Source organism: Larimichthys crocea, chromosome XVII (genome assembly GCF_000972845.2).
Source record: "Larimichthys crocea isolate SSNF chromosome XVII, L_crocea_2.0, whole genome shotgun sequence".
Lineage (NCBI taxonomy): Eukaryota > Metazoa > Chordata > Actinopteri > Sciaenidae > Larimichthys > Larimichthys crocea.
The window spans coordinates 18,211,499-18,238,296 of NC_040027.1; the positions used below are offsets into that span (position 1 = coordinate 18,211,499).

Here is a 26,798-nt window from a genome sequence, read left to right on the forward strand (position 1 = left end):
AATGATCTCCTAATGCAGCGATGCCGATATTTTCTGTGAAATGACAGAGTGTGCATGCAGGCAGGCTTTTCATATCTGGCATCCTAGCGCTTGTGTTGGCCTGTACTCTGTCCTGCGGGCTGTGTAGACAGGCAAACTGGGGAGGGACATTTCTGCACACCTCTTGAGTTTCTTCAAAGAGCTGCAGAGAGACACAGGGGAGGAGGGAGATCACAGAGAAGGGGGGTAGAGAGGCGAAATCATCCCATCCTCCGCTTGTGAGCAAGGCACTGGTGCTTGAATCCCGTTTTTTTTTCCTCCAAACCTCGGCACTCAAATGTAACAGGATAAAAATGCTGAAGTTCTTCTCTCCGCGGGATGACGAGAATGAAAGCCTTCTGGGAGCAATAACTGAGGGTAAGAAACGCATTGATTTCAATGGGGTGTGGATGGCTTTACTCTCCATTCATTGCGTTACAGATGGTGAATTCTGCGCGTCTGTGTTTGTCACTGAAATCTGCTGATACAGCATTTGGCTGCGCGCATAGTCCGCATCATCTGAAACGCATGTGTGTGTGTGTGTGTGTGCGCAAGAGTCACATCCCCGTGTGAGGACTGCCTGCGTACATACACGCGTTGTCCGCAAACTCCTTTTAAAATAAATATCACCTCGGTGAAATGTCCTGTTGGATCTGATGTCACCGGGATGCGGGGTGAGTGTCGCATTGCCGCCGGCCTCGGTGCCTGCGAGCGGATTTAAACATTTGCACGTGTGTTGAATGCGTCACTGTCCCGGGAAGCGATCGCTCCATCCAGCCGGATCTGTGGAGCCCCGTTTCGGGGGGGAAATCTTCACTCTGCAGCCTGCAGCGGGAGCAGCACCGCCCGCCTTTCTTTTCAGTTTTTTTTATTATTATTTTTATGGCTTCTGTAAAAGAGCTGCAATGCAGTTTAACCTTAGAAAATTAATTAACCAGATTAGATCATTTCCATCAAATTTTTTTTTTTTTTTGCATTTTGGTGCCAAACCACAAATCACACAGTGCAGCAAAAACAGTCACAGCCTGTGAGGTTGCAGCGCCCACTGTATGATTTCCAGTGCTTAAATCCTCTTACTCATCCGGTCCCTGAGTCATAACTGTTCATGAATCACTGGGTGTTACAGCTCAATGAAACAGCAGCAATGGACACATTAACCGTGCGTTACCATTACACTAATGGTTATTACGTGACTGACATGAGAGGGAAGGATGCTGATACAGTAATTGGCTGTGAGCAGAGAACATAATTACCTTTTTTACGTGAGAATCTCAATCTCACATTGGCCATATTTACATTGAAACGCGCAGTCAGTGTGCTCGTTTTCATTATTTTTTTTATGACCATGCGCTTTTGTTCGTTTGTCTTTGGTCCCTCACCAAAGTCACACAACAAAAGAGCCAACACACAGAGGTTTTAGTGTGAGCAAAAACATCTGTAGATCAGCAGAGCCAATTAAACACAAGACCTCTATTGAACTTTTTGTTCTCAAGAGAACCAGCAAACCAATTGGTTACATGTCAATATTTAGTGCACAACAAACCTCCTCCTCTTCTTCTTCTTCTTCTTAACCAGTCTGTTCTGTGATCAGCTCCTCTCAAGGGCACCTGAGTGTCAAAGCTGCCTTTAGTGATGATTGAAAGCTGTGAGGTTCGTTCAGGGTCATCAAATGGATTATCTCATGCTGCTGAATGACCACTTAGCACATGTGAACACTTTTACACCTAAGGAGTCATTACCAAAGAGCATGCATGCAAGTGTGTGCAAGTGTGTGCACGACAGAAAGAGAGTGAGTATGTGTGTTTATGATATCATCATATCATCAACAGATGAAGGAGACAATCCGTCTATCCAGGACACCAAGCACCACTGGATGAACAGACCCTGCCTGCTGGTGCTCAAAGATGGGGACGTGTCAAAACCAGGTCTGGGCTGTGGCCAAATACGACCAGAATCTCCGTCTAAGACCTCAACGGATGCATCCGTCAGAAGCAGCTTTGGGCCATGTGAGCAGAAACCATCTGAACATCCTGCCAAAACTGCTTCACCCTCCCAGCTGGAGGAGGGCAGCTGCACTGTGACCGCCATCTCCACATGGGGTGAAAGTTGTTTCAGGGAGTCTCCCAGCCCCCTGGTGCTGAGTCCTGCAGAGGCTGCATGGCCTGAAGAGGAGGAGGAGGAGGATGAGGATGAGGAGATGATGGCAGAGGAGAAGAAACCTCAGGTCCTCCCATCAAAGGAGGACTCTGTGATCGAGGAGAAGGAGCTTGAGGAGAGCAGGCTGGAGCAGCCCTGCAGCTCGGAGGCGACTGCAGGATCTTCTCTCTCACACGAGGAGGCAAATGGCAGGGAGCTCCAGAGCCAGTTTAACATAGTCAGATCTAATGGAGGAGATGAGACAGACAGCAGCAAGGCCCAGGCAGCCAGTGAGGAGGGAGCGATGGGGGACTGCGCAGCATCCCCTGTGGATCCTGACAATGAGTCCGATTTGAGTCCTGTTGGCATCTTGTCCAAGGATCGAGGCGCTGTCCTTGGGGAGGTCGCTCCAGTGTGGGTTCCTGATGCTCAGGCACAGGTCTGCATGAAGTGTGGGGTCAAGTTTACATTTACTAAGAGGAGGCACCACTGTCGTGCTTGTGGGAAGGTGGGGGCATTTAAAGTTTATATGTTGTGCAGCATTTAAAATAAATCTTCTCAGGTGACTTGATAACATCTCTCTCTCTCCTTATGTGGTGTGTGCTTGTTTGTATCGTCAGGTTTTTTGTGCACTTTGCTCCAATCTGAAGTTTAGACTCACGCATCTGGATGGCAAAGAGGGACGAGTCTGCATTTCCTGTCATTCAACCCTCATCAAAAGTGAGTTTTTTTTGTTGTTAAAGTTTAGAGTTGTTGTTTTTTTTATGTGAATAAGTAATTCTTACATCTTCTCCTCAGGGACACCTCCAAGGGGGAAAAGGAGGGTGTGGTTTGCAGATGAAATCCTCAATAAGCAGTCAGAGTCTGCTCCAACCACACCAGTCAGAGGGCCTGCCTTCTCACCGCTGATGAGACGAGCGCTGGGCGGGCCGGTTAAAAGTCCTGTGGGTTCACCACAGATCAGGAGAGCCTTGCGGCCACATGGAACTAATATTAATGTAGGATCACCCAAAACATAACACAGAACATATTTGTGAGAATGAATCCAGAATCTCAGCGTTGTCTTTAGGGGTTTCTTTATATCAGATAGTTTGTAAGAGATAGATTTGACAAATAAAAGTAGACCCACTCCCTCTGCCTACCTCTTCCTCTAGGAGGCCTGTGGTCCTTACGGCTGGGGCACTACAGCTTTAGTGAGCAGCTCTGCCAACCTCATCCCCCTGGAGGGTCTGCCACCGATCCTCACCTCCACAGGAGTCAAAGGAGGTAAGACAGGTGTCATCCAATTTAGGGGGTGACATCTAGCAGATGTATTTTGTGGATTCTTTGTTCATGCTGGTATAAGATAGGAGGAGAGGCACAAACAAAAGGGAACATGAGGTGTCAATCTGGTAACGACAAAAGGAAGAACAAGCTAAAGTGACAGCAGCAATTACAAAATAATGCTGAACAGCCTAAATGAACACTCTCAAGCTTGCATGCGCTGAATAAAAGTTTAATCAGTGATTCCTGACGGGTGTTTTTATTGCATTTGCAGCCTGTAATTTAAAGAGCACATTGTTTTTTTTGTTTTTTTTGATGGTACCTGATAAAATCACACACCACCAACATCAGGCTGGTGCAAAAATAACCCCACAGATTTATATGCTGCTGTCCATGTGGCATTGGTCGGTTATAATTTCTCCTGAGTAATAAAAATCCATCATATTCAACATCATCCTACTGTTGTACTAATAGCTCAGTGTAAGTGGAATTAGCAGGTGCACTTGGGTACGACCTACAAAATAAAACCTGTGACAGGAAGATAATCAATTTAGATAGACCACCATCAAAGCGTTATTAAGCAAAGCACTTAACCCCTGCACATCACAGGTCTGTTAAAGCACATCATCACAAATCTGTGGTAATGCCAGGCATGCATATAGCGTATTTAAGTTTTGATCCTCCGACTACTCCCTCATGCTGTTACTGTAAATGATAATCTGCCCCCGTCTTGCCTGATTAAACAAGGGCGTTTCAAAAAATAACAGCGTTAATTAAAGCTATCTGTCCCTACATCTTATTTAGGACTAGGCTTAGAAAATGGCTATTAATACAATATATATAGCAATATATTGGTTTAGCTGGGCTGGTTCACAGTTTAATAGCAGTCTATGTTTTTTTTTTTTTTTTCAGATTACACTGTGGAGGAGCAGCCCTCTGAGATGTTGCTTATTCAGGAGTTGGAGAGCGGCAGGCCCAAGCCGCTGGTGTTTGTCCTCAATGCCAACCTACTTGCTATGGTCAAGATGGTCAACTGTATGTTTATTTGTTGTTTTTTTTAAATTTCCATCCTGCTTGATAAAATGCATAGAAAATTACACATTGGCTTCATATTGTGAAGTTTCGATTAAGTACAGGGCTGCTGTGATCCTGCAAATACATTCATGCAGCTTTGGATATTAAGAAAAGTAGCTCATTTAAAAATTCAAATAAACAGCGTCACTTTTATACCTTTTTATAGATCATACATCCACATTCCTACACTGCACTTATCTATTTTGAAATTCATATTCTCTTTAAAGATCAGCTAAAATAAAATTGAAAGTTTTGATCTGCTACTGCATGCATGCATGCTTGCTCTGTAAATCACTGGCTGCTATTCTGTTTACTTGTCTCTCATTCCCTACGGTGTAGTACCATCACTCTGCCAACTGCTGTCAATCAAACAAAACAGAGTTGCATCCTTCCAGTCAGCTTAGATGAAAAGAAGGACTCCTGATATTTCCCTAAAGGCCCCTTTTGTTTTCTTTTTCATAATAAAAACCTATTAAGGACACATTTAAAAACACATTGTCATTATTTTGGACCCACAATAGGATGACTAACTGTGATTCCAAAAAAAAAAAAGAAAAAGAAGAAACTGCCCTTGTAGTCCCCTGAGGTTGTGCCTTGATTGTGTGCCAGATGTTAACAGGAAGTGCTGGTGCGTGACGACAAAGGGTATGCACGCTGTGGGCCAGGTGGAGGTGGTGGTGCTGCTGCAGTGCTTGCCTGAAGAGAAAAGCTTCCCCAAAGACATTTTCAGCCACTTCATCCAGCTGTACAGGGACACCCTCACAGGTCAGAGCCACACACACAGTAAGATGCTTACATGCAGTAATTATATCATTGTAGTGATGTGTTATATAAAATTTTGCCCACTTTGGGACCCATTTTTAAAAACTGCTTACCTTACACTGTTTGTCACCCGCCTAGAAGTGTTTATTCTGCTATAATTACGTGTCCTTTTCCTCTTTATGTCTGCAGGAAAGGTTGTGAAACATCTGTCGCTGTCCTTGTTTGGCAATAGCTTCCTGGGCAGTGAGGAACATGCTGGCTTCCTGTACATTCGACCAACTCTCCAGTCCCTTCAAGGTCTACCTCTGCCAAACCAGCCCTACCTCTTTGGCCTGCTGGTCCACAGAGCAGAGGTGGCCTGGGCCAAAGCCTTTCCCTTGCGTCTCATGCTGCGACTGGGGGCAGAGTATAGATGTAAATAAAGCTGTAATATGAAATGCTGCACCTATACCAATGCAGGTTTCGTCTTCAGTCACTGACTTTGTTTCTCGTTCTAGTTTATCCATGTCCTCTGTACAGCGTACGTCTGAGGAAGCCCCTGTTTGGGGAAATAGGCCACACCATAATGAGACTGTTAGTGGTAAGTGTGACAATTTGTTTAGTGTTGTAATAGGAAGATTGGTGTATTACTTCCCTAAAGTGATGTTGACCTGTTCCTCCAATTGTGTTCCAGGACTTTAGGAATTACCGTTACAGCCTACCAATGGTGCCGGGGCTCACTGTGGATCTAGAGGCTCAGAGGACCTGCATAAAGATACCGACCAACGGGTATAATGAGGTAAGACTGAGCCTTTTAATGCCTCACAGAGTTAATGCTAATGTTTATGTATTTTCATCAATCATCACCCTTCCCTCTCTGCCTTCTTGTCTCATGTTAGCTAATGAAGGCTTTGAATAAGTCCAATGAGCATGTGCTGGCTATTGGAGCGTGCTTTAATGAGACTGCAGACTCCCACCTCATCTGTGTGCAAGGAGACGATGGCCAGTACCAGACCCAAGCCATCAGCATCCACAATCAGCCACGCAAAGGTGGGCCATAACATCATACTGTGAAGGGACATCAAGGTATCAGAGTCTAGACTTAAAGGTCCAGTGTGTAGGACTAAATCTTACATGCCGGACCTTTAATGTCACATAAGTTAGGTAAATCAAGTAGTAGTGCAGAACGTTTGTTCATCTGTACATTGTATATAGTGTGATAAATGTGCAGCCAAACATGGTGCAAACTCATGAAATGTTATTCTAAAATTGAATGTTTTATTATGTAGCACAAGAAATTATGGATAAATGTTGCTGATAAGTTTACATTTGAGGAAAATTAAAGACTTGCAAAGGCGGCCCTCTCAACCAAATTCAGGTTCACTTTCCCTTATTGAACACCAGATGGCACTCCATGATTGTTTTTCCCTGTCACTACAGACAAGGGAGACAGATTTGAACAGGATTGAAGCCACAGTTTGTTTCTAAAGTTGACTTCTCTCTCTCTCTCTCTCTCTCTCTCTCTCTCTCTCTCTCTTTTTGTATTGCAGTTACCGGATCCTGCTTTTTTATATTCAGCAGTGCATTGAAAGCGTCTGCAGGGTACCTTGCCAAGTCCAGTATAGTAGAAGGTAGGACATTCACTCAGAGGGGAGTCAGGTTTACCTCAGCCTGCAGGAAATTAATTGTTTACCTTTGTTTTAAGTAGTGCATGTTAACACCCCTGCTTCAAGACTGGTTTATTCAGAATGTGTTGATCTTTGTATGTGTGTGTCTGTGTACATTCTAACAGACTGTTTGTCTAGGCGTGTGTACATGTTTATGCGTGTGAGTGTGCGTGTGTGTGTGTGTTTGTTTGTGTGTGTGTGGCCATTGGTGTCTGTTTGTGTGTTTCTCCTGTATTGCTGTCCCCTCTCCCCAGATGGGCTAATGGTGCAGATCACCGTGGAAACCATGGCGGAGCTGCGCCGGTCGCTACGGGAGATGAAAGACTACACCGTCACCTGTGGACGCCTTGACCAATCAGACAGCCAGGAGCTTGTTTGTGTACAATGGGTGGAGGAGAAATGCACTGTGAACAAGGGGTGAGTGTGTCTACATGTTTGAAGTTTCATGTGGCAGCCTCAGGATAGAGCTTTTGTGCTCAAAGAGAACAATAAAACAGGCACAAGGAATAAGTGTTTGAAAATTTTCATTGAGATATCATCAGTACATAGACATTTGGGTAGGGAGTGACTCCCTCTCATAACCCTCTCTAGTGTTGTGTCAATTTAATTTGTGTCCCCCAGAGTTATAAGTCCCATTGATGGGAAATCCATGGAGTCCATCATCAGTACGAAGATGTTCCAGAAGTCAGAATACAAAGAAAATGGAAAGATCATCCGCTGGACAGAAGTACATCTGATTGTTTACTTCAAATAACAACATCTGGAACTGTCCCCTCCTTTTACATTTACGTCTTTTACGTGTTTTGCGCAGGTGTTCTTCCTGCAGAGGGGAGATCATCCCAAAGGAGGAGCGACCGACTCGGCTGAACATAACCGGTTAACAGAGCGGATTGCCCGGGCTTTTTGTGTGGCACTGTGTCCACACCTCAAACTTTTAAAAGAGGACGGAATGGCCAAACTGGGGCTACGTGTCGCTTTTGAATCTCAAGAGGTCAGAAAGGATGTTCGGTATCAGTGAAAACAATATATTTTTGAGTAATATATCAAGTTGAAATAGGCCTTAAGCATCAGATGTCGTGGTTTATAAAGCAATATTTACATGCTGCCAAGAAGGTTGCACTTGAAATACTGACATATAAACTTTTACAAAAATTTTTTGATATATACATCCAGTAACTATAAAAAGAGCAAAACCAAGCTTCAGTTGCTGCACTCTGGCTCTGATCCAAATGAGTTACAAACTATAAATAATCCAAATTAAGTTTATATTGAAATAGCAAGATACCTAAAAGACAACACACTTTTGTTTGCACATACTGTAAAGACTAAATATAGAGTGTATTGCCTGCATTACAACCTTTTCAATCTAATGTGCAGTTTAGTTACTAAAGTTACCATTTATACTTCTTAGTTTAGCTGTGAAATATTTAGATTATTTGCTACAGAATAGGTAACACTATACAAAGATTTTGAGAACTTTACCTACATGTGATTCAGTTGAGGGTTTTGGTGCCAATTGAGTCCTAAAAGTTTGAGCTTTTCTTCTGTTTAACCATAACATAACACAAACAAATAGTTGTAAAGTTTATGACACACATGCTCTTGGGTGTGACTGCATTAAAACTACAGTAATTAGTGGTTTGTTTTGTAATTTCAGGTGGGATTTGTGGCCGGGAGCAATGGGCAGCCTCTCCCAGCTCAGTACCTCAACGCCCTGGATAGCGTGCTGATTCCCGTCATACATAGCAGGGGGCGCAAGAGGGGAGATGAGCCTATTGTGATGGAGCTCATCTTTTACATCCTGGAGAACATCACTTAGAACCAACACACACCCGACTATTTCATCTTTTTAACCCTGACCACAACTCTGTATCTGGCACTTCTCATCAGTGCCGCCATCGGTTTCAGCGCAATAAAAGCATTCAAAGGGCGAACCAGACCACATCCAAGGTCTGCATTCATCTCACCCACTCACAAGTAGAGAGAAGTGGTCTGACTCTTAGTGGTTTTCTGATCTCACCCTGCCATGCAGCAGACAATCTGGGTACGCATGAAACCTAGGATGGACGATCAGATCAGGGTACTGCACTCTACAGTAGTAGCAACTTCATAGCTTGATATTCATTCATGTCAATGTTCCATAACTTCCATAATGAAAAATACCTTTAAAGTGGGAGCTGGATTCAGCCCCACAACCTTAAAGCAAAGACATAAAGAGAATGACTTGAAGTACTGTATGTAGTAGATCTGTAGCAATTTGATGCACACTGAACGAATGCCTAAAGAATGTTTTCATACTGGATGTATTTTAATCGATTGCTCATGAAATGTAACGTCAGCCTCGAATTAAACTTGCACCAATAAACTAGTTCACCGTCTTTTATCCAGGACTGCTCAACACGCACTCATTTACCCATTGAGTGCTGCCATTTTAACCTTGTACTGAGCTCAGACTTTGCAAACAATATGCACTCAATGGCCACCTTAAGAGGCATACCTGTAAAATCTAAAGTGTCATATTCTAACTTAACAGAAATGTATTAATTTAACTATGAGGTTGTAGTTTGCAGTTATGTTGAACTGTATTATTATATTAGAAGGCATTTCTAATGTTTTGCCCACTCCATTTACAAACATCAGTTTCATAAAGCAACTTTAAAAGGATTCATTTATAGCTGTGATATGACGTGTTGCAGCAAACATGCTGGAAAAGCTGCATCTTCTTGACCCTGATGAACCAGCTGATGGTTGAGGCGTGTGGGTGTAGATCCGGTCTACAGGATGCTTCTCTCTGCTTGAATATTTTTAAACAAAGCAGAATGGGGCTCTTGTCTACCTCCTACTAGCTCCACATACTTGGGATGGCCAAGACAAGAGGCACAAGCAAACAATGCAAATACTTTTTTTGTTGCAACATTGCACAATGTCGGTCTTCCCCCAAAGTCTTGACAACTATAACTGAAAACCTTTTCAGCAAGGTCAGCAGGGTATTAACAAAATACAGACACAAAATACAGGCACACAAAATGTAAGTAAGATAATTTAAATGGAATTTATTGGATTTTAAATTTTAAATACAGTGTAACAAAATTTAGAAACTCTAAAGCTTACCAATACAATTAGTTTTTTTTTTTTTGATGTTGTAAAACTATTTACAAAAAGTATTTTCAAGTTTGATAGAAACTGTACAGTCATCTGTCCACAGGGGGTCAGATAAGTGAGGTGAAGGCAAACAGGGTGAAAGCAAGGCGGGGTGGTGTGAAACTGAAATAGGAGGTTGTTGCAACATCAGTGAAGATAACATTTAGGTCAAAAACATTATCTCTTCATACATTGTGTCAAGTCAAAAGAAACGAACAAGCCAACCAACCAAATGTTGAACCCCAACTGTGGAAATCATTGACCAAGTCATTTCCCAATGTTTTGCATATAAAACTAAAAACCAGAAAAGAAACACAGCCAAAATTATCTTTGGAATCCGTAGTAGTTTCAACAGGTTCACTGGGCCATACTTTTTGGCCGTTTCCTTCCAGATATCCTAGGCCTTCTTCATCTTGCCCATGTGAGAGCTGCCGTTCTCGTGGCGAGTAGAGCCATTGGTGGCTCCGTGGTTGATACTGTTGCCATTCTCTTGGTGTTTGCCATTGGCGTAGACAGCAGTGCCATTTTGCTGCTTAATGTCATGTTTTGGCAACCGCTTACCCTTAACGTAAGCCTGGATCCAGAAGTTGGAGAAGAGCACGAAGAAGAAGGTTCCGTACATCCAGATGAGGTGGAGGATCATGGGGAACTGGTAGTCGCAACTGTCCATGAAGTAATACTGGGTAGCGTGGAGAGATACAAGGACAAACTGGGTCTGTTGGGAAGAAATCAGGAGTTAGCTTAGCAAAAATGAATGTAGAGAAATTTGTCTTGGTGTCTGGCAAGGCTCAAAATAGACACATTAAAGCAACGTCATATTGTCTCATTAATAATAAAAACAGAAAAAGGTATAGGTAGTTATGTACCAGCTGAATGGCAGTCATGTATTTCTTCCACCACAAGAACTTCTGGAAACGTGGTCCAGCAGCAGCAAGGCCATAGTAGAAATACATGATCACATGGACGGTAGAGTTCACCATGGCATGGAAAGATCCCATTCCACCTGGAGGAATAATCAGAAACAACATTAGGCCGACTGTGCAACCAAAGAACCTCTGACCTAGCAAGAAAAATTAAGGTAGGCCATAGACGTTTTATGCAGAGACTCTTGGTTAATCATTTTCGAATGTCTAAACAGAATTCATTACTTCACATGCAGCCTGCATAAAGTTTCTTGAACAAACCAAAAGCAGAAACCAAATGGTTGCCGATTGTACCGGTCAGTAGGTACAAGGTTGGTTTGCAGGATAAAGAAGCAACACTATTAACCCCACCTGCTATTGTTCCTGCATAATCATTTTCGATACCTTTGATTTATCTGGTTAATGAGTACTCACCAGGGGCATAGGAAACTCCCCACCACCAGGTCCAGGGCATGAAGGAGTGGTGGAAGATGTGTAGGAAGGTGATCTGTCCATGTTTTTTCCTCAGCACGAAGAAGATCTGATCAAATAAGGATAATGATTAGTTAAAGCCAGGCTATATAGTGAATTAAATTGATCGTCAAGGTTGTCAGGGGTAAAATGGACTGAACTTACTGTATCCATGAGTTCAACAATCTTGGAGAACCAGAACAGCCAGGCCACTTGGACCATCTGGTGAGGACAATAAAGACTGAGTTGACTGGAAATTTTACCGTAAGCTAACAACAATACACAGCCATCACTTATTTTACCTCACAATAAATATGACAGAGCAGTTATAGGGGACTTACTCGTAATGCTTGAGGACTTTCAGACGTATCAATTGCATCGCATCGCCAGGTATACGTTGTGGCCCACCCAGACATCAAGAACTGAAAAAAAACAAAAAACAGAATAATGTCATTTACTGGGGACTCTGTGTGTAAATGTGTAACCATAGCCAATTCCAAAAAAGGGATCCATACAGATAAACTACACATACGTCCATTCAGAGAGCTTCACTGTCTGAACATATTCAAAATGTTGCAATTGTGTAAATGTTGGAGATTTAAATGATAATGTCTTACTTCGTAGACGATGTATACCGACAGTGCCACTAGCGTGAAATTGTAGACTATCATGGCTTCTTTTAGCTGGAAAGGCTTGCGATTGGCCATTATTCGAGGTCCGATGTACAGTACAAAGAGCAGATAGCACAGCAATATTATGGACATGGGAATAGGACTCTGCATAAGTGGATAATCCTTCAGCCGTGGATCTAGAGGGATAATAAAAAAATCAATTAAAAAAAAATCATTAAAACATCTTTAAAATAGTGTGATCTTTTTGTATTTAGTCAGGTAAGATCACTTACCAGTTCCTGCCACGAGGTAGTCGTAGATATCCATGGCATGTGAGCCAAGCTCCCGAATCCCTTGAAACATGTTTGTAGATTTGTGTTGTTGTTGTTACCCAATTATCTGCAAAAAAAACCCAACAAGTCCATAATTAGTTTAAACTCAAAGCCAAACACAGCAGCATCCTTCCACCACTCCCATGGTCAGAGTGAGACAATCTCAATTCAACAATATTTTTGTCCAGTTTTATATGTCCAGAAAACCCAGATGTAGTGTTTGTGGGTGTGTAAAAGCAGTTTAAACATACCATTCCCCCATTTAAATTGATTTTAAACAAACCTGTCAGAGACCGTGAACATTTCCAGAGACCTCAAAACAAAATTCAACAGTAATCTCCTTCAGGAGTGGAGAACATAAACATGTGACAAAAAATAAAAATCACATGTCTTATTCATTACTTGGGTCTTCCTGCTGATCACCCGTGACCAATAAATACCTTCGAGGAGATTTACTTATTCAGCAGGAGTGAAATGCAATTACTGAAACAGAGCAGCTTATCCTTCACCAAACAAACACTCCCAACAAAAATCCCATGATGCTTTGCCTCAGCTCCAACCACTCATCAGACATGGTCTGATATTAGAGAGGAGGTGCCACAGAGAACTGGGAGGGCATCCCTCATCCCACAGTAAGGCGGCACTGTACTCCCTGTTTGGGTAATGTGACTTAACTTCTGGCTTGACTCCTGCACACAAACTGCTCCAAATAAGATAAAAGAAAAAAAAAAAAAAAAAAAATGTATCAAGACTTAAAAGTTTCTTAAACCAACAAGTGTTCCTTCTCATGTGGCAGCCACATTTACTGGCAAAATGCCACTGCAAACTGTATCTATCAGCTGAACTACAAATATGAAGAAAAGCATTTTGCCAGTGGAAAAGCAGCCCGAGATGTGGTATGCACAGGAATGTTGCCATCAGATCTGCGTATTTCGCTGTTGACAAAGAGCTTAGCATATCAAGTGTAAACTGTAAAGTGTGTTCACAAAGTAGAGGACATGCAGGGTGCGGTCGCCTCTCACCACAGGCGACCCAGAGAGAGCTATTGTTTGATGTACAATCTACAATACTGTGAGTTTTCACTGCCTAAGGACTAAAGATCAGCCCTCCTTAAGCCAATATAATTAAAAGCTAATAATTCCATGCTGTGGAATGAAGGGCAGGCAGTGGAGATCATGCAGGTGCTGCTCAGGAAAACTGCAAGAAGGGATACAGGAAAAAAAAAACAAGACATTTCAAGTGTAAACTACAGCTATTCATTTTACTAACAATGATCTCGAATTAAGTTTAAGGATGTCAACTTGCTTTCAGTATCGGCTTTTAAAATCGCTGTCTATTAGGATACGATATGAAAAGAGGAAATGAAACCTGCAAACACAAAAATTAGGAAACCAGATATGGGACACATGTTTGCAGAAAAAAAAAAGAAGAGAAAGTCATTAGAAACTAACTCCAAATTACACAACTACATACGGAGTGTTAATCATTTTTGCACAATCCAAATCAACTTGTTCAAAAAATGATTTGTCGCTTTGATCTCTTGATCTACGATGGTGCATTCATTGCGTCATAGTGAACTAAGCACAAATCTAGAGTAAAAACAGATAGTATCGCTGACAGAGAGAGATAAACATTCTTCGTGTGCATAGATAGCCCTGTAGTTTGTTCACCTCAGGGTTTTTCAATTGTTACCCACGAGGCAATGTCAACACAGTATCTTTCTGGTCAATCTGCCTGTTAAGCTTCCAGGTGAGCGAGAGTTCAGCACTCCAGACCAATTTGTGACAGCTGTACTTGGCAGTACTGACCAACTTCCTTCCTCCGACATGGTGAAAACGTTAAAATGGAATTTTTGTCTTCTTGCAGGCCTCAGTGTTATCACCAACAGTGCAAATGGCGGTGTTGCATAACAGATCAGATACATGACATTTCGGAAAACTCTTACACAAAAAGCTGTGGTTGTGTTTGAACCGACGATGAGGCATTTGGTCAGGCACCTCACATTTCAACAAGAGTACCATCATGTCTGTGGTGTAGGGTCTGTCTTGTTCTGAGGAAAAATTCTGAACAGTTAAATTGATCAGATCATCTGATCATGTTAGTGATAATCTTTAGGTTATTGTAACACAGAGACCTTGAATTGTATAGTGGCAGTTTGACCACATCACACATGGCTTAAATTTGAGTTCATAATTTGTTTTCAGTAGGAATTTTAAGTTTGACTTAAAAGCCAGAATTCTCAGTTATGTTGGTATTGCATTCAATTTCAATAGTTTATGCTTGAATACACAAGAAAGCAGATTTGATGGGACCAGGAGCCACTTTTCCGAGTTCAATCAAATTATGTTGTATACACAAGGTGACAATTCAGAAAACATACCCCATAATTTATAGGATTTGCTTTTTGCAGTTTTTGCAGCATGTGACTCCCTTGCAGTGATTCCTTTTAATACTGACCAATAATAAAACTGATTGTTTGAGTCACAGGGATGACAGGGTCTTATGATCATGACAACACTAGGAAGAAAAAAAGGAAGTAATATTTCTGTATCCTTAAATCCCAGATAAAGATAGAAGTTCATAGAAAAATGAAAATGAGGCCCCTTCCAATCCAGCTCAGTAAAACCACAGAACGTGCCATCAACTGGCAGAGACCAACTACTTAAAGTAATTTATGTACCTCACTGCTTTACTCTACCATTGATTGGATCTAGTTACCACTACTTACTTAGTTGCTGATTATTTTTCTGTGGATCAACTAATTGTTGCAGCTCTATATCAATAAAATCAAACACTACCTACACTGTTCTTAATCCCGACCAATAAATTTGTGTGTTACCTTGGAATTTGGCCCAGTAATATAAATTAGAAATCAGCTAAATTGTTTAACGGTCATTGTTGTTCAGCTATATCAGCAATACTTGTAATTCCTCAAACTGATAGGAACTTCCCCATAACTGTGTGAAGAGTCCAAATATTATACTCCTGCCATAACAGCGTGAAGCAATTTAGCTTTGGTCATATGACCTCTTATGAGCAGCAGTTAAACAATGACTTCTTTCCCCTCACGAGAGAAATGTTCATGATTTACAGCCTTTAGTGACATCAGTCCATTCTTGTGACCAAACTAAAAACCCAACACAAAAACTCATTCAGCGTTAGGAAAGTTTGACAAGGAGTTGGCTGGTTTACATCTTCCAAAGAGATGTAGTACAGTGGAAAGGGAGGGGGAACATTTCCTATGAGAGCCATGTCAATGAATCATAGGGATGGAAAAAGGGAGCTCACCCTCATGAGGTATAGGAGTTAATGATGAACAAACTGTGAGGAGAAAAAAAAAAAAAAAAAAAAAAAAAGGATGTGCAGCCAGGAAGCCATGAGGAACACAAAGTAAATTATCGATTATAAATTCTCAAAAACACCAAAAGAACAGAAGCCTGTTCTGTGAAGAAAAAAAACCCAACCAATGAGCAGCTCAACAAGTTGGTAGGCACACTCCCCACACACGTTAGTTCACCTTCTAAATAACATTGAACAACTTACCTTGTTGAGACTAGAATTTTCCCCTTATATCATCAAATGCCAAAGGAGATTCCTCTTTTACAGCACGGCAAAGCCTTTCTGTAATCTACAAGGGCGGGCAGGCAGGCAGGCGGGCGGTCGGGCAGGCGGGCAGGCTGGGGCAGCAGCAAAAAGAGGAAAACAGCAGAGCAGGGAGAGGAACAGAGAGTGAGAGAGAGAGGGAGAGGGAGAGAGAGAGAGATGGGGTAAGGAATGAGAAAGTAACTGACAAAATGTGTCTGGTACAGAAATCCCCACCCTCCCTGACTCACACAGTGGATGAATAACTAGCTCACAGAAGGAGAGGGAGGGGAAGAGGCAGAGCCAGAGAGAGAGAGAGAGACAGAGACAGAGAGAGAGTCAGCACTGTGTGTAAGCAAGCAGCGAGTACAACTGGGGTAAGAGTGAGATGGCCCCTATTTAAACCCACGCTACAAAACTGAAGAAATAACTTGCAACTTTGAGGCCGCCGCCCTGACTTCAACAAGTCTGAATCCCCCCTCCTCCTCCTCCTCGCTTTACTCTCTCAGTCACACCCTCCACCCACTGAAACACACGACTCTGGAGTCGCCCTGTAAATTTTCTCTCAGGGGTGGGCTGATAATATTATTCACAGGCAGCAGGCGAGAAATCAGTGGAGACTCTGTTATCATGAAGGGAGGTATTGTTATGCCTTTATTGGCTCTCTACCCGACCAACACCCATTAAGCAAAATTTGCATTTCTCTCTCGCTGTTGAGAGAGAGAATCAATATCATGGATAAAATACCATTTTAATACTGGACTCCGTTAGGAGACACATTTCAATTCTTTTCTATAATCATTTTGTTTTTACTGACCAAGTAAGTTAGTACACTGTTCCCACTTACAAATCTGCATAATTTTTAAACCACAGATGCACATGAACATGCTTGCTTCATATACTCCCAAATTTAAGTATACATGGCAACTACAGGGAGTACAACCAGATAACCTACCAGATAAAAAAGGCAAATACAGTCGAGCTAGGAAGCATAAAAACCTGATGTTTACTCAGGGTTGGATGGTATGACTAATGACAGAGAAAAGGGACTGCTGTGTAAAAAAGAGACATGACTGACAATAATGCTTAAGATTTTTTTCCAAGTGTGTTGTGTAAGAAAGATTACACTCTCCTCAATTAGAAACTACTTCTTCTGATCTCACTGCCACGCCCATGCATTTAAAAGGAACAAAACATTGCGGTAATAGCAATCATTAAGTCTTCGGCTTACAGATCATTTTCATATTTTAGAAGCAGTTTAATAGCAAAAATGTGAAGAATTTATGAATGAAACTACAAAAGGTTTTTCCTGTTGTAACTATGTTGTGGTTATTGTTACGGCTTAACTAATGTAATGTAATCCCTTAATCTCCAAATGTTTATCAATCTATAAAACAGCGTTCACTCATGCACACTGACACCAAAGTAAAACAACCTTGCACAGACAGATTATGCTCAAACTTTAGCTTAAATGCACACAGCAATTAATTAAAATAATTGCTATCAAAAGCAGTTGTCCTTGGCTGTTGTAATCACAGACATCTTAAAATAATATTGTCACTGTATATGCCCTTCGCAGCAATGCAATGTATGTCATTGACGGGGCTGGTTTAACCTGTCACTCTGTCCCTGTGGGTTGAGGAGTGGGTAGAAGTGGTGGCAGCACTCCATTTTAGCCCCTCCTCCAAATACCGAAACACACCCGACAACAAAATAGATCATCGTTTTCTTGCTGACACTGTCATTTCAAATATGATAGTGATCTTGTCCTGTGAAACTTACACGCCTCTCCACCTCACAAAATAAGCATGGGGACACAGTGAAGACAGAAGGAGAAATTAAATGCCATAAATGTTTAGAAAATTAGTTTCTTTCCTCCCCAGCAGCTGAAATAACTTCCTCATGTGTTTCATGTGCCTCAATGTTTCCTCATTCAGACAGCGTCAGTGTGAGTAAACAAGAGTTCATCACACCAAAACAAGACACAGGCACTCAGTCAAATTTAAAGTCACCCATTGTAACGCCACTTAAGTAAAAGGCTTGAGTAGGTTAAGTGTATTTAAATGCAAATAAAAATATACACGTAAAATGAATGAATTGGCTTAGTTGGATGATATATTGCAAAGTCAAAGTGGTCAGAAATACTGAAACTACAGTAACAGATTTTGCTCGTGCTTTAGCAGTGGTGTGAAGTTTTCACAGGTTGATGCACAAAGCTCCATCAAATTAACTCTACTGGATTTTTTTTAAAGAGTCTTCAATGTCCAACTGTAGAGATGATTAATACTGCACTAATGATCTTGGTAACAATATGCAACAGATGAAGAGAACATGCAGGGAGCTGTGCGTGGCAGATGCATTTTAGCAGTGAGCACAAGCGTCATATCAGCATATCACACACTGTTGTGAGGAGTGTGACGTTGTTGCGAAGGCCTTGTCACTGTATGAATCTCAGGTCAAGCTATGCAATGTGAAAAATGTGTACAAGGATGAGTATCAAATTGTTCTGCTCTGAAAATCTGATAGTATTGTCAAAGAATTGCCTTTCGGAGGCTACTCCCAAAATGCCAGTGAGAGGATGAGGCAGATTTGTGTATTTTAAGTTATTTGTTGCTCAGAACTAGCAACAATAAAGTAGTTGGGGTTTTTTTTGGCAGGTTTTGTTAACCAAATACAGAAAATATATCTCTACAATATCCTGGTCCTGTGCTTTTAAAACAAGTCAGCAGAAAGTCTTGAATGACAGCATCCTCAACTGACTGATGGCCAAGTCGAAACAGGTTACATCAGTTAAATGTCTCAGATGGAAAAAAACAATGACACATTCCAATCAAGCCAGCAAGATGAAAAACTCTCAAGCGCAAACAAAGACATTTGTTTCTGAGGCACTGCCAGAGTCCCCTGACTGTCACCTGCGGGCCAGGTCTTCTTAGTCTAGATAACAGGACATAACGTTGTCAAGATCACACCCGATTTGTATTCAAACACAAGCTAATCTTATTTCAGACCAGTTCTGCAGTTTTGTCACACATGTCGCACAGTGCACGTGTAGATATACCCTACAATGTGTTAAATGTATGTTCAAGGATTATTTTAGTTACATTATACTTCAATTCAGATTGGTGCCAATCTGGGATTTAACACACAAACTGGTCTGAACTGTGCAGGGTCTTCAACGGGGCGAGGCAGAGAAAGGGTGTGAACCTGGCAGCGTCTGCCTCATTGGAAACATAAATTGCTTTTACTTCTGTGCAACAGGCCAATTAAATATCAAAAGGAAGTTAAAGATCTAAAATAAAGAACTGACTGAAGCCAAGTTGTAATCAATTAGAAACTGTTAACATAAATTCTATTACATGCACATATTTAATTATGTTTAATTATGAAACTGTTCATTAAGTTTAATTGAAAAATTATAATACCCTTAGGTAACTCCCTTCACTTCAATTGGGCTCTTATAACTTCAGCATACAAACTCTCCCGGTTGGTACGCCTCTCTGCAACATTATCATTTGCTGCATTTGAATATAAAAACAGTGACATCGGTTCCATAAATCTAAAGTTTATTCATACAAATGTCGTCTGCTCATATGAATGAATCTACTGTAGATCTTTATAGTCACTGCACATAACCTGCATCGATTTGAATGTGCTCATTGGTTTCCAGCTGAGAATGGCTGATTTGTGGTATGATGAAAATGAATACCGCTGACTTAATGATAAACACAACGAGCACAATGGATCCATTTTAAAATATCCATGAAAACAAACTTGCCACCCAATGCTCAAGTTGTAGTAACAGTTACTCTCTCCCCCCACGGCACAGGAATGTTGTCGGACTTGCCTCCAGGCTGACATACTACCATCTTCGGTGCATTGTGTTTGGGTGAAGGTGGGTGTGTAAGTGTAGGTGGTGGCGGGGGAGCAGTATCACCCCTACCTGCAAGTATTCAGGCAAGGTCGACTGTTCAACAGTGATCTCATTCTCTTCGTGACCCACCCACCCCGCCCCCACCCTCTCACTCTCTATGTCCCCCCTCCAGAGATCTCACCCACCAGCGACTCAGATTTCTGGAACTTTCCACAGACAACAATAGTTGGTCGCGTCCTTGAGCTCAAACTGATGCAGATTGTAGAGAAACAATTGCAGGTGCAGGAAGCACAGGGGAAAGTGATTTTGCATGGTCTTCAGTCTGGGTCCGTGCACTTAGATATAAAATATGATAGATAAACATGAATTATAATAAAATCACCAGTTGCTGCAACTGATTAGGTATCATTTTGCAAAAGATTAACTCTAATAGCTTAGAAATAAAGTTAATTTAGACCGTACATAAAAAGCGACATTACTTTGCACAATTTCACACTATCTTAACTTTGTTTTTTGTTTTTGTTTTTTTAATACTGTAGGCTCAGACATCATTTCTCCTTATCAGTTATGCCAAAATCTCACAGTCATTGCTGGGAACCCTATTGTTCAGATAAGTAATAAACCAAACAGCCAGATTATCGAATGATCTACTGCTTGCACAGTTATTACAAACAACTTTGAAAAGTAATGTAGGTCAAAGTTGAACCAGAAAGCCATTGTGTAAACTCTCCTGGACAAATTAGGTAGTCATTTAACTGTTCAGCTTTGTTTTCATCTTTCAGCCTGGGGCTTTTTGTTTTTTAAACAAATATGTACAAACAAAAAAAACAGCAGCCAGGTGACTTCTTTTTAGATCTAGCAGTGTTCTGACTTTGCAGAAATTTACTGGGATGGTATAATGTTTGAATTACTCATAGCCAAACCTACAAAAAACAAAACAATAATACTCTTGAGGGGGCAGAGACTGTGAAAAATGTACAAGTTCTGACTGGAGTCCTGTGTAAAGTATTCTGCCAGTTTGGTAATTAGAGGCAAATTTCCAACCGAACCCAAAAACAAGCCATCACTTGAAACACTTTAAGCCCTTCACTGCTGAAACAACCCATAACTGCACGCTCAGACCAAATGCTGACGCTTGTAAAACTTCTGCTACAACGGTGGCTAAACTAAAGAAAGTTAGCTGGTTTGTTTACACAATAAGACTATTTGACACAAGATTATCCTGATAAAAAAAAGACTGCAAATTAAATGTGCTTGTCAATCAGGAAACCAACGATGCCATTTGTTGGAATGGTGCAAATCTGGAGGGAATACATGCCAGGATGTTACTGCTACAATATCCTGTCAACTATCATCACTTGCTTATGAGCACCCAGTGGCCACTGAAAGAGACATGTGTACTCTTGTCTCAGGGAAGAGCATATTAAAACTTGTCAACAAAACAACTTCAGACTTGATCAATGGGGCAAGTGCAAAAAAGGATCTGGTACGACCTGACAGGTTGGGATTATGCAAGAACTTAACCATGTCTGGAATGACACACTACATGTCTGTCAAGGATACCTACCGTGCTACTCTGACAAGAACTTCCGCTTAGGAGTATCAAATGTGTTGACATAATGTTATGACTGACAAACAGTGAGGGAAAACAATGGCCTACTGTGCTAGTTTAAACATTTTTAGGATTTTTAATAAATGTGTTACAGTCTGACCTTTGCCCTTATTTTTCAAAAATGGATGACGCCGCAGTAAATCCGGTAACTGATCTTATTTTGTGAAATTTCTTCAAATTAAAAATCAAAACATATTACCCAACCGTCAAAGTAAGAAATGAAGGGCAAACTTAAAAACAAAAACCTCAAAGCAGTCACAGTAACTGGTAAAACTACAACACACCTAAACGTGTAGCCACTTCCCCTCCTGGCATGCTGGTCAAAATACAACCAGTCATCTGCGAGGCCATCATGACATTTTGAAAAGGACATTAAGGCCAGTGCTTACACTGGCTACACAAACTCACTTTACTGCTTATTCTTGCACTAACAAGAGCAAGTTAGCTAAATGTTATTGCCGTTTAGTGGACCCTAATACTGAACAATTCAATTTCAAAAAGTGAGACATCAATACAAGTCTCACTTATCTGGTTCCTAACTTGATTAATTGATAGTTTTGATATACTGTATGCTTAGGTTTGTGATTGCTCCTGGGAAAGCTGTTTAAGGAATGAATCATAACCTTGAACTATATCCAACAGTCACAGCCACAAAAAAAAAAAATGACTGCAACACTGGTTTCTGTGGGTTCTGGCCACACCCCATCAATGCCATCCCAGCTTCTGTTTTTAATCTTCGCACTTCTTCCTCTATAACTTTCTGTCAACTAAAAAGCCGGTGTGTGAGGAGTTGGTTGGGTTTTGTTGCACTAAACTATTATATAATTCACGAAAATTGTAATTTACAATGTTTAAAACAAGATGTTGAATGTCAGGTATCGTAGCCTCAACCCCAGAGCTACAACAGTTAGTTGTCAACTATTATGATTGATCACTTTGAGTCATTTAAGAAAAATCCAAATTCTGATTTCACCTACTCATTTTCAAATATCTTGAATTTTTTGAATGTTTTCTTTTTTTGGTTTCCCCAAGGACAAAATATCTTTGAGTTGAGGACAACACAAGACATCCGAGGACACCACCTTTGGCTTCCAGAAACATTGATCAACGTGCAAAATTCCTGACATTTTATCACAACTAATCCAGAAAATGGTCAGCAGATTAAGCAATAACTAAAAATAATTAGTTACAGCCCTATTCTTCCACAGGAAGAAACACAAACTTAAAAAGCAACAATTACAGACTACCTCCTAAAACTTTAGGAGTACTAGGAGTGTTAAAAAGGAGCTGAAGTCAAACATTCAGATGTGTTTAAACAGTAACCTCACTGCTATTCGGAGCCTGCAGACTTGTAGGTGTTAAGCAGCATTTACTCATTTACATGAACCTACTTGAATACTGAGATCAGAGAGGCTCTGTGTGTTTGATAGATCAGATTTAGGAGGGTTTTTTTCCTCTCACAGGCAAATTTAAATAAATTTACAATACAAAGTTAGCCCCAAGTCAACTAACAATGTGACAGTTTGTCAGTTTGACAGTTTGCCAGAGGCAGTCACCATAAACCCATCTTCACTTTAAACCAATGTTTAAACACCCAGCGGGATCATTGCTCAAGACTTTGAAAGTTTAGGGGCTGTCAAACTGTCAAAGTTGTCAATGATGCTATTGACAGTGCATGGATAAATATTTTCCTTTAGGTAGCAAACAACTTTGCTGCTCAGTGACCAACAGAGAAGACTGTTTGAGGTATTACTGTTACATAACACAACCAGCTCAGCTCAAAAACAAACAGTCCATGTCATGTCCACCATCTGAGGCGTCTACATTTACCAGCTCTACGCTCGCCTTAAAACACGAGTCCTTCAGAGACGGTGTTTACACTGGAGGCTGATGGAAGTGATAGTAGTGGAGTGTTAACAGTCACAATGCTGCTGTAGTGTTTACACTGCCATCACAAATACACCTGGGCGTATAACCTTGAGGCCCTTTGTTTCACTCCCACATGCGTTAGTTACGGCTAATGTTTACATGTCCACACAGTTAGTGATCCATGATGTACCTTAGGAGACCATCATCTGAGAAGAAAAGCATCCATGAGTACCAGTTAGTACATAAAAGATTATATTCATGTAGAGGAGCTGCAGCATATTTATCTTTTTAAACTTTTTTCCTGAAAGTGTATTTTTCTACATGCAGCACTATTGTATCAGGATCATATTTAGATGCTAAATGACACATACTTGTGTGGTACAAATTTGGGATTTTGGTGTCACCACAATATTTCGTCATGGTAAAATTGCATAAATGAGGCGTGGCTGGTAGCGGCTTTGTCTTTCTTGCACAAAAAAGAAGAAATTAACAGGACCAATACTGTTGCCATTCAGTAACCGAGGTGGGTGACTTAAAATTATCAAAGTAATTATCAACATCTTTTAATGATATGCCACGCCGCTACATATTTACTCATGCTCATGATAAACTCTTGCGTTTTACCGGAACAATAAGATATACGCAAGAAAGAAGTAACCTATATGCTGTGGAAGACTCCTCTCTCTCTCTCTTTGAGGCATGATATGTTGAAAATCATCAACAACCCAAAGTCTTTTCTGATAAACGCTTCTCTCTCTTCGTCTGTAACTTGTGTCCAAAGTGACAACAGTTTCCTGTATGACTTCTACATATATCAGAGAGCAGTTGAGTTACATACACTTCTCTCACAGTCTAACCACATTCATTGCAGCTACCTGCACCAAACACACATTTTAAACTGACCACGTCACAAATATCTCAAAACAAGGTGTGCCCATTCTGGCTGAAAGTGAACCGTTAGACAGTTATAACATTTGGCCAGCAGGTTAACTTTCACTTTAGAGTCATTTTACTGGGGGTTTTTAAAAACTATATCTGCTATAAACCATATAGCATAGCTGTTAAACATGTATACACACACAGCAGAGTGTTTTCTGACAGCTAAAACAGACCAGGAAAAAAAAAAAAGATAGTCAACGTTACCATCCGTCTTCAAAGGGCAGAGCAACAATACCCACTGTAGGCCCAAGTCCGGCTATCAATGAGCTCTTTGTCCGCAGCACAGGTGCAAATGATGAGAGGAGGCCAGATACAGGACGATACCATTAACAGCCCACAACAACTAAGCTCATTTCTATGCAAATTGTAAACACGTTTACAGGGAAAACACATTTATGCATAACACCAGGAGGTGACACGCGACAGGATGTGAATCGCTAAAGAATAAAACTACAGCCATAAAGCTGCGTTTATTATATATATGCATGATGATAGTGTAGTTATATAAACACAAACGACAGATTAAACCACCTGGAGGAATCAAACTTTAATATATGACGGCCGCGCGGAAAATAGGCACGAGACCGACCCTAACATCACCCTCCCCCCTCCCTCCTCTCCAAAAAAATAAAAAAAATAAACACACCTGAAATTAATAACGACGTCATTTACTCATCACCTGTTGGTAAAGTGCATTTAAAAAAACAAAAAACAAGAACAGAACCTGCAAAGAAAGTAGGCATTAGAGCTGAAACAAACCTGCAGTTAAAAGGAGGATGATAATCTCGCCCAACTCGTGTCTGAAGTTCGCTCTGCTTCCTCTTTCTTTCCGCTTAAATCTTTCCTTCTGACCCAACCCTTCAACTGGAAAAAAAAAAAAAAGGTGGAGTCATCTCCACACTGCTATGAGTTGGTCGCCTAATATGGACGTAATCAACTGAATGTATCAAAAGCCTTTCAACAGTAATTAAAAATAAAGAAATAATTAAAAAAAAATCATTCATTTGTTGCTGATGAATTGCAACTGATGCTCCTCTGAGCTGAACGGTATAACAGTAGGTTTTTACACTCTCAAGGTCAGTTGAACGCTGATAAGTTGTGATAAGAGATACGACAATAATAAACTTTGTATTTCACGTTATAAAATGTCAAGGTTTTTACCTTTCAGCTGGCCACACTATTAGAGCAAAAAAAAAAAAAAGTGACATTTGTACAACACTGTTAAAGATCAATGAATGAATGAATGAATGACAGAATGTGATTCCCAGTAAAGATAAGAGTCTGCTTGTGCATACCTGTCAAAGCAGCAGCAAGATGTTTTACATACACTGGTCCCCTATATAAACCATACCTCTGCTCAGGTGTGTCAGTTTGAACTGTGTCATGTTCTAAATGTTTTTTTCTTTGGTTTAAAAAAAAAGGGGATGTGATGAAAGCTGGGAGGTGGTGAAATGGTCTGTTAAAGTGAGGTGGATGGATCCTTGAATCTTGTGCGTGACTGTCCTGATGGTGACATTCACCCATAGTAAAACACAGAAAGATTACAGAGAGAAAATAAAGATGTGTTTAGAGTCTGCAAAGCTGTAGCACAATGTGACAGACACATGCTCTTGCATGTGAGGTCATAAGTCATCTATTCGACCTGTAAAGTAGTAAACTATCCACTTGCTTCTCTACACAAGTACACACTCTACAGAACCTCAGGCCTCCAGGAAGGGCAAGTCCTCATTGACCTGTGACTAATTGCAAGCACAGCACAGATTTCAACACAGAAATACACTGAAATATATCTTTGGGCTAAAGGTTGAACTGACAGTAAAATGCTTGGAAAGTCTCCGATCCTATTATATTAGTCAAATATTATTATAATATGTTTCTGAGATATCTTTTTAACTTGTATATATTTTTCATATTTTATATTTCATGTTTATTGCTGTTTGCACCAGGGATATGAGGGAAATGCAGCATTGACAATAAAGTTGACTTGACTATATTAGTACCTAATATTACAAATATTTATCAGAAAAATGCCTTGAATATATGTTTTTCTACTTTAACTTTTACTCTTTTACAGATACTGACAAAATGTATGTACACTTAAAAAAAACAAGTATACCACTTCTTTTAGACCATCCGTTACAACTGTTTCATTAAATTTAGTGTTTGCGACAGGCAGCGTGGTTTAGGTGACTAATGACAGAGTACTATGCAGAGTGAAGATCAAAGGTGAGAAGCCTGACTGGTTCCACTTCCTCCTTTTTCACATTTCTGGGTTATGACGAGCACTCAGAGCAAAACTAGAGCATAGGGCAGGAGTAGAGCTAATCTGTCATGATGTGCTTCACCCATTGTTTCCTGTGTGTGTGTGTCATCTGTGGTTTTTTTGAGTAGGACTGTATATGCAATATCTAATTTAACCCTATTTGTGGTCTTGGGTTAGTCTACATGTACTTGTTTCTCTCTGTAAGACAGAATGTTTCTACTTTTTTAAAAATGAATTTGGCAAACTAATACAAGTAAACTCATGCTAATACTCAGTAATGTATTCTTCAAGTTACTCTTACTACAT

General features: G+C 40.7%; 2 protein-coding genes across 5 annotated transcripts; one reads left to right on the plus strand and one right to left on the minus strand.

The window, feature by feature from the left end:
• The first annotated feature begins 66 nt into the window (after positions 1-66).
• zfyve9b (zinc finger, FYVE domain containing 9b) lies at positions 67-9,264 on the plus strand. 3 transcript variants are annotated; one of them, XM_027290534.1, is made up of 16 exons: positions 67-396; positions 1,848-2,662; positions 2,775-2,874; positions 2,953-3,152; positions 3,309-3,420; positions 4,330-4,452; positions 5,101-5,256; positions 5,443-5,667; positions 5,751-5,833; positions 5,927-6,031; positions 6,132-6,282; positions 6,783-6,863; positions 7,025-7,316; positions 7,521-7,626; positions 7,711-7,890; positions 8,557-9,264. In XM_027290534.1, the coding sequence occupies exons 1-16, from the start codon at positions 333-335 to the stop codon at positions 8,716-8,718; spliced, it is 2,955 nt and encodes a 984-aa protein (XP_027146335.1). In that variant the 5' UTR covers positions 67-332; the 3' UTR covers positions 8,719-9,264. The 3 variants fall into 3 exon arrangements, with proteins under 3 accessions (XP_027146335.1, XP_027146337.1, XP_027146336.1); XM_027290536.1 differs by having other exon boundaries at positions 7,154-7,316; XM_027290535.1 differs by lacking the exon at positions 67-396 and adding an exon at positions 435-692.
• A 668-nt stretch (positions 9,265-9,932) lies between these two features.
• On the minus strand, positions 9,933-25,106 carry elovl1b (ELOVL fatty acid elongase 1b). 2 transcript variants are annotated; one of them, XM_027290330.1, is made up of 9 exons: positions 24,989-25,106; positions 15,900-16,033; positions 12,318-12,423; positions 12,031-12,221; positions 11,755-11,835; positions 11,579-11,635; positions 11,378-11,483; positions 10,907-11,043; positions 9,933-10,755 (listed from the first exon to the last, which is right to left on the minus strand). In XM_027290330.1, the coding sequence occupies exons 3-9, from the start codon at positions 12,385-12,387 to the stop codon at positions 10,438-10,440; spliced, it is 960 nt and encodes a 319-aa protein (XP_027146131.1). In that variant the 5' UTR covers positions 12,388-12,423; positions 15,900-16,033; positions 24,989-25,106; the 3' UTR covers positions 9,933-10,437. The 2 variants fall into 2 exon arrangements, with proteins under 2 accessions (XP_027146131.1, XP_010728514.2); XM_010730212.3 differs by lacking the exon at positions 15,900-16,033.
• Between the last annotated feature and the right edge of the window lie 1,692 nt (positions 25,107-26,798).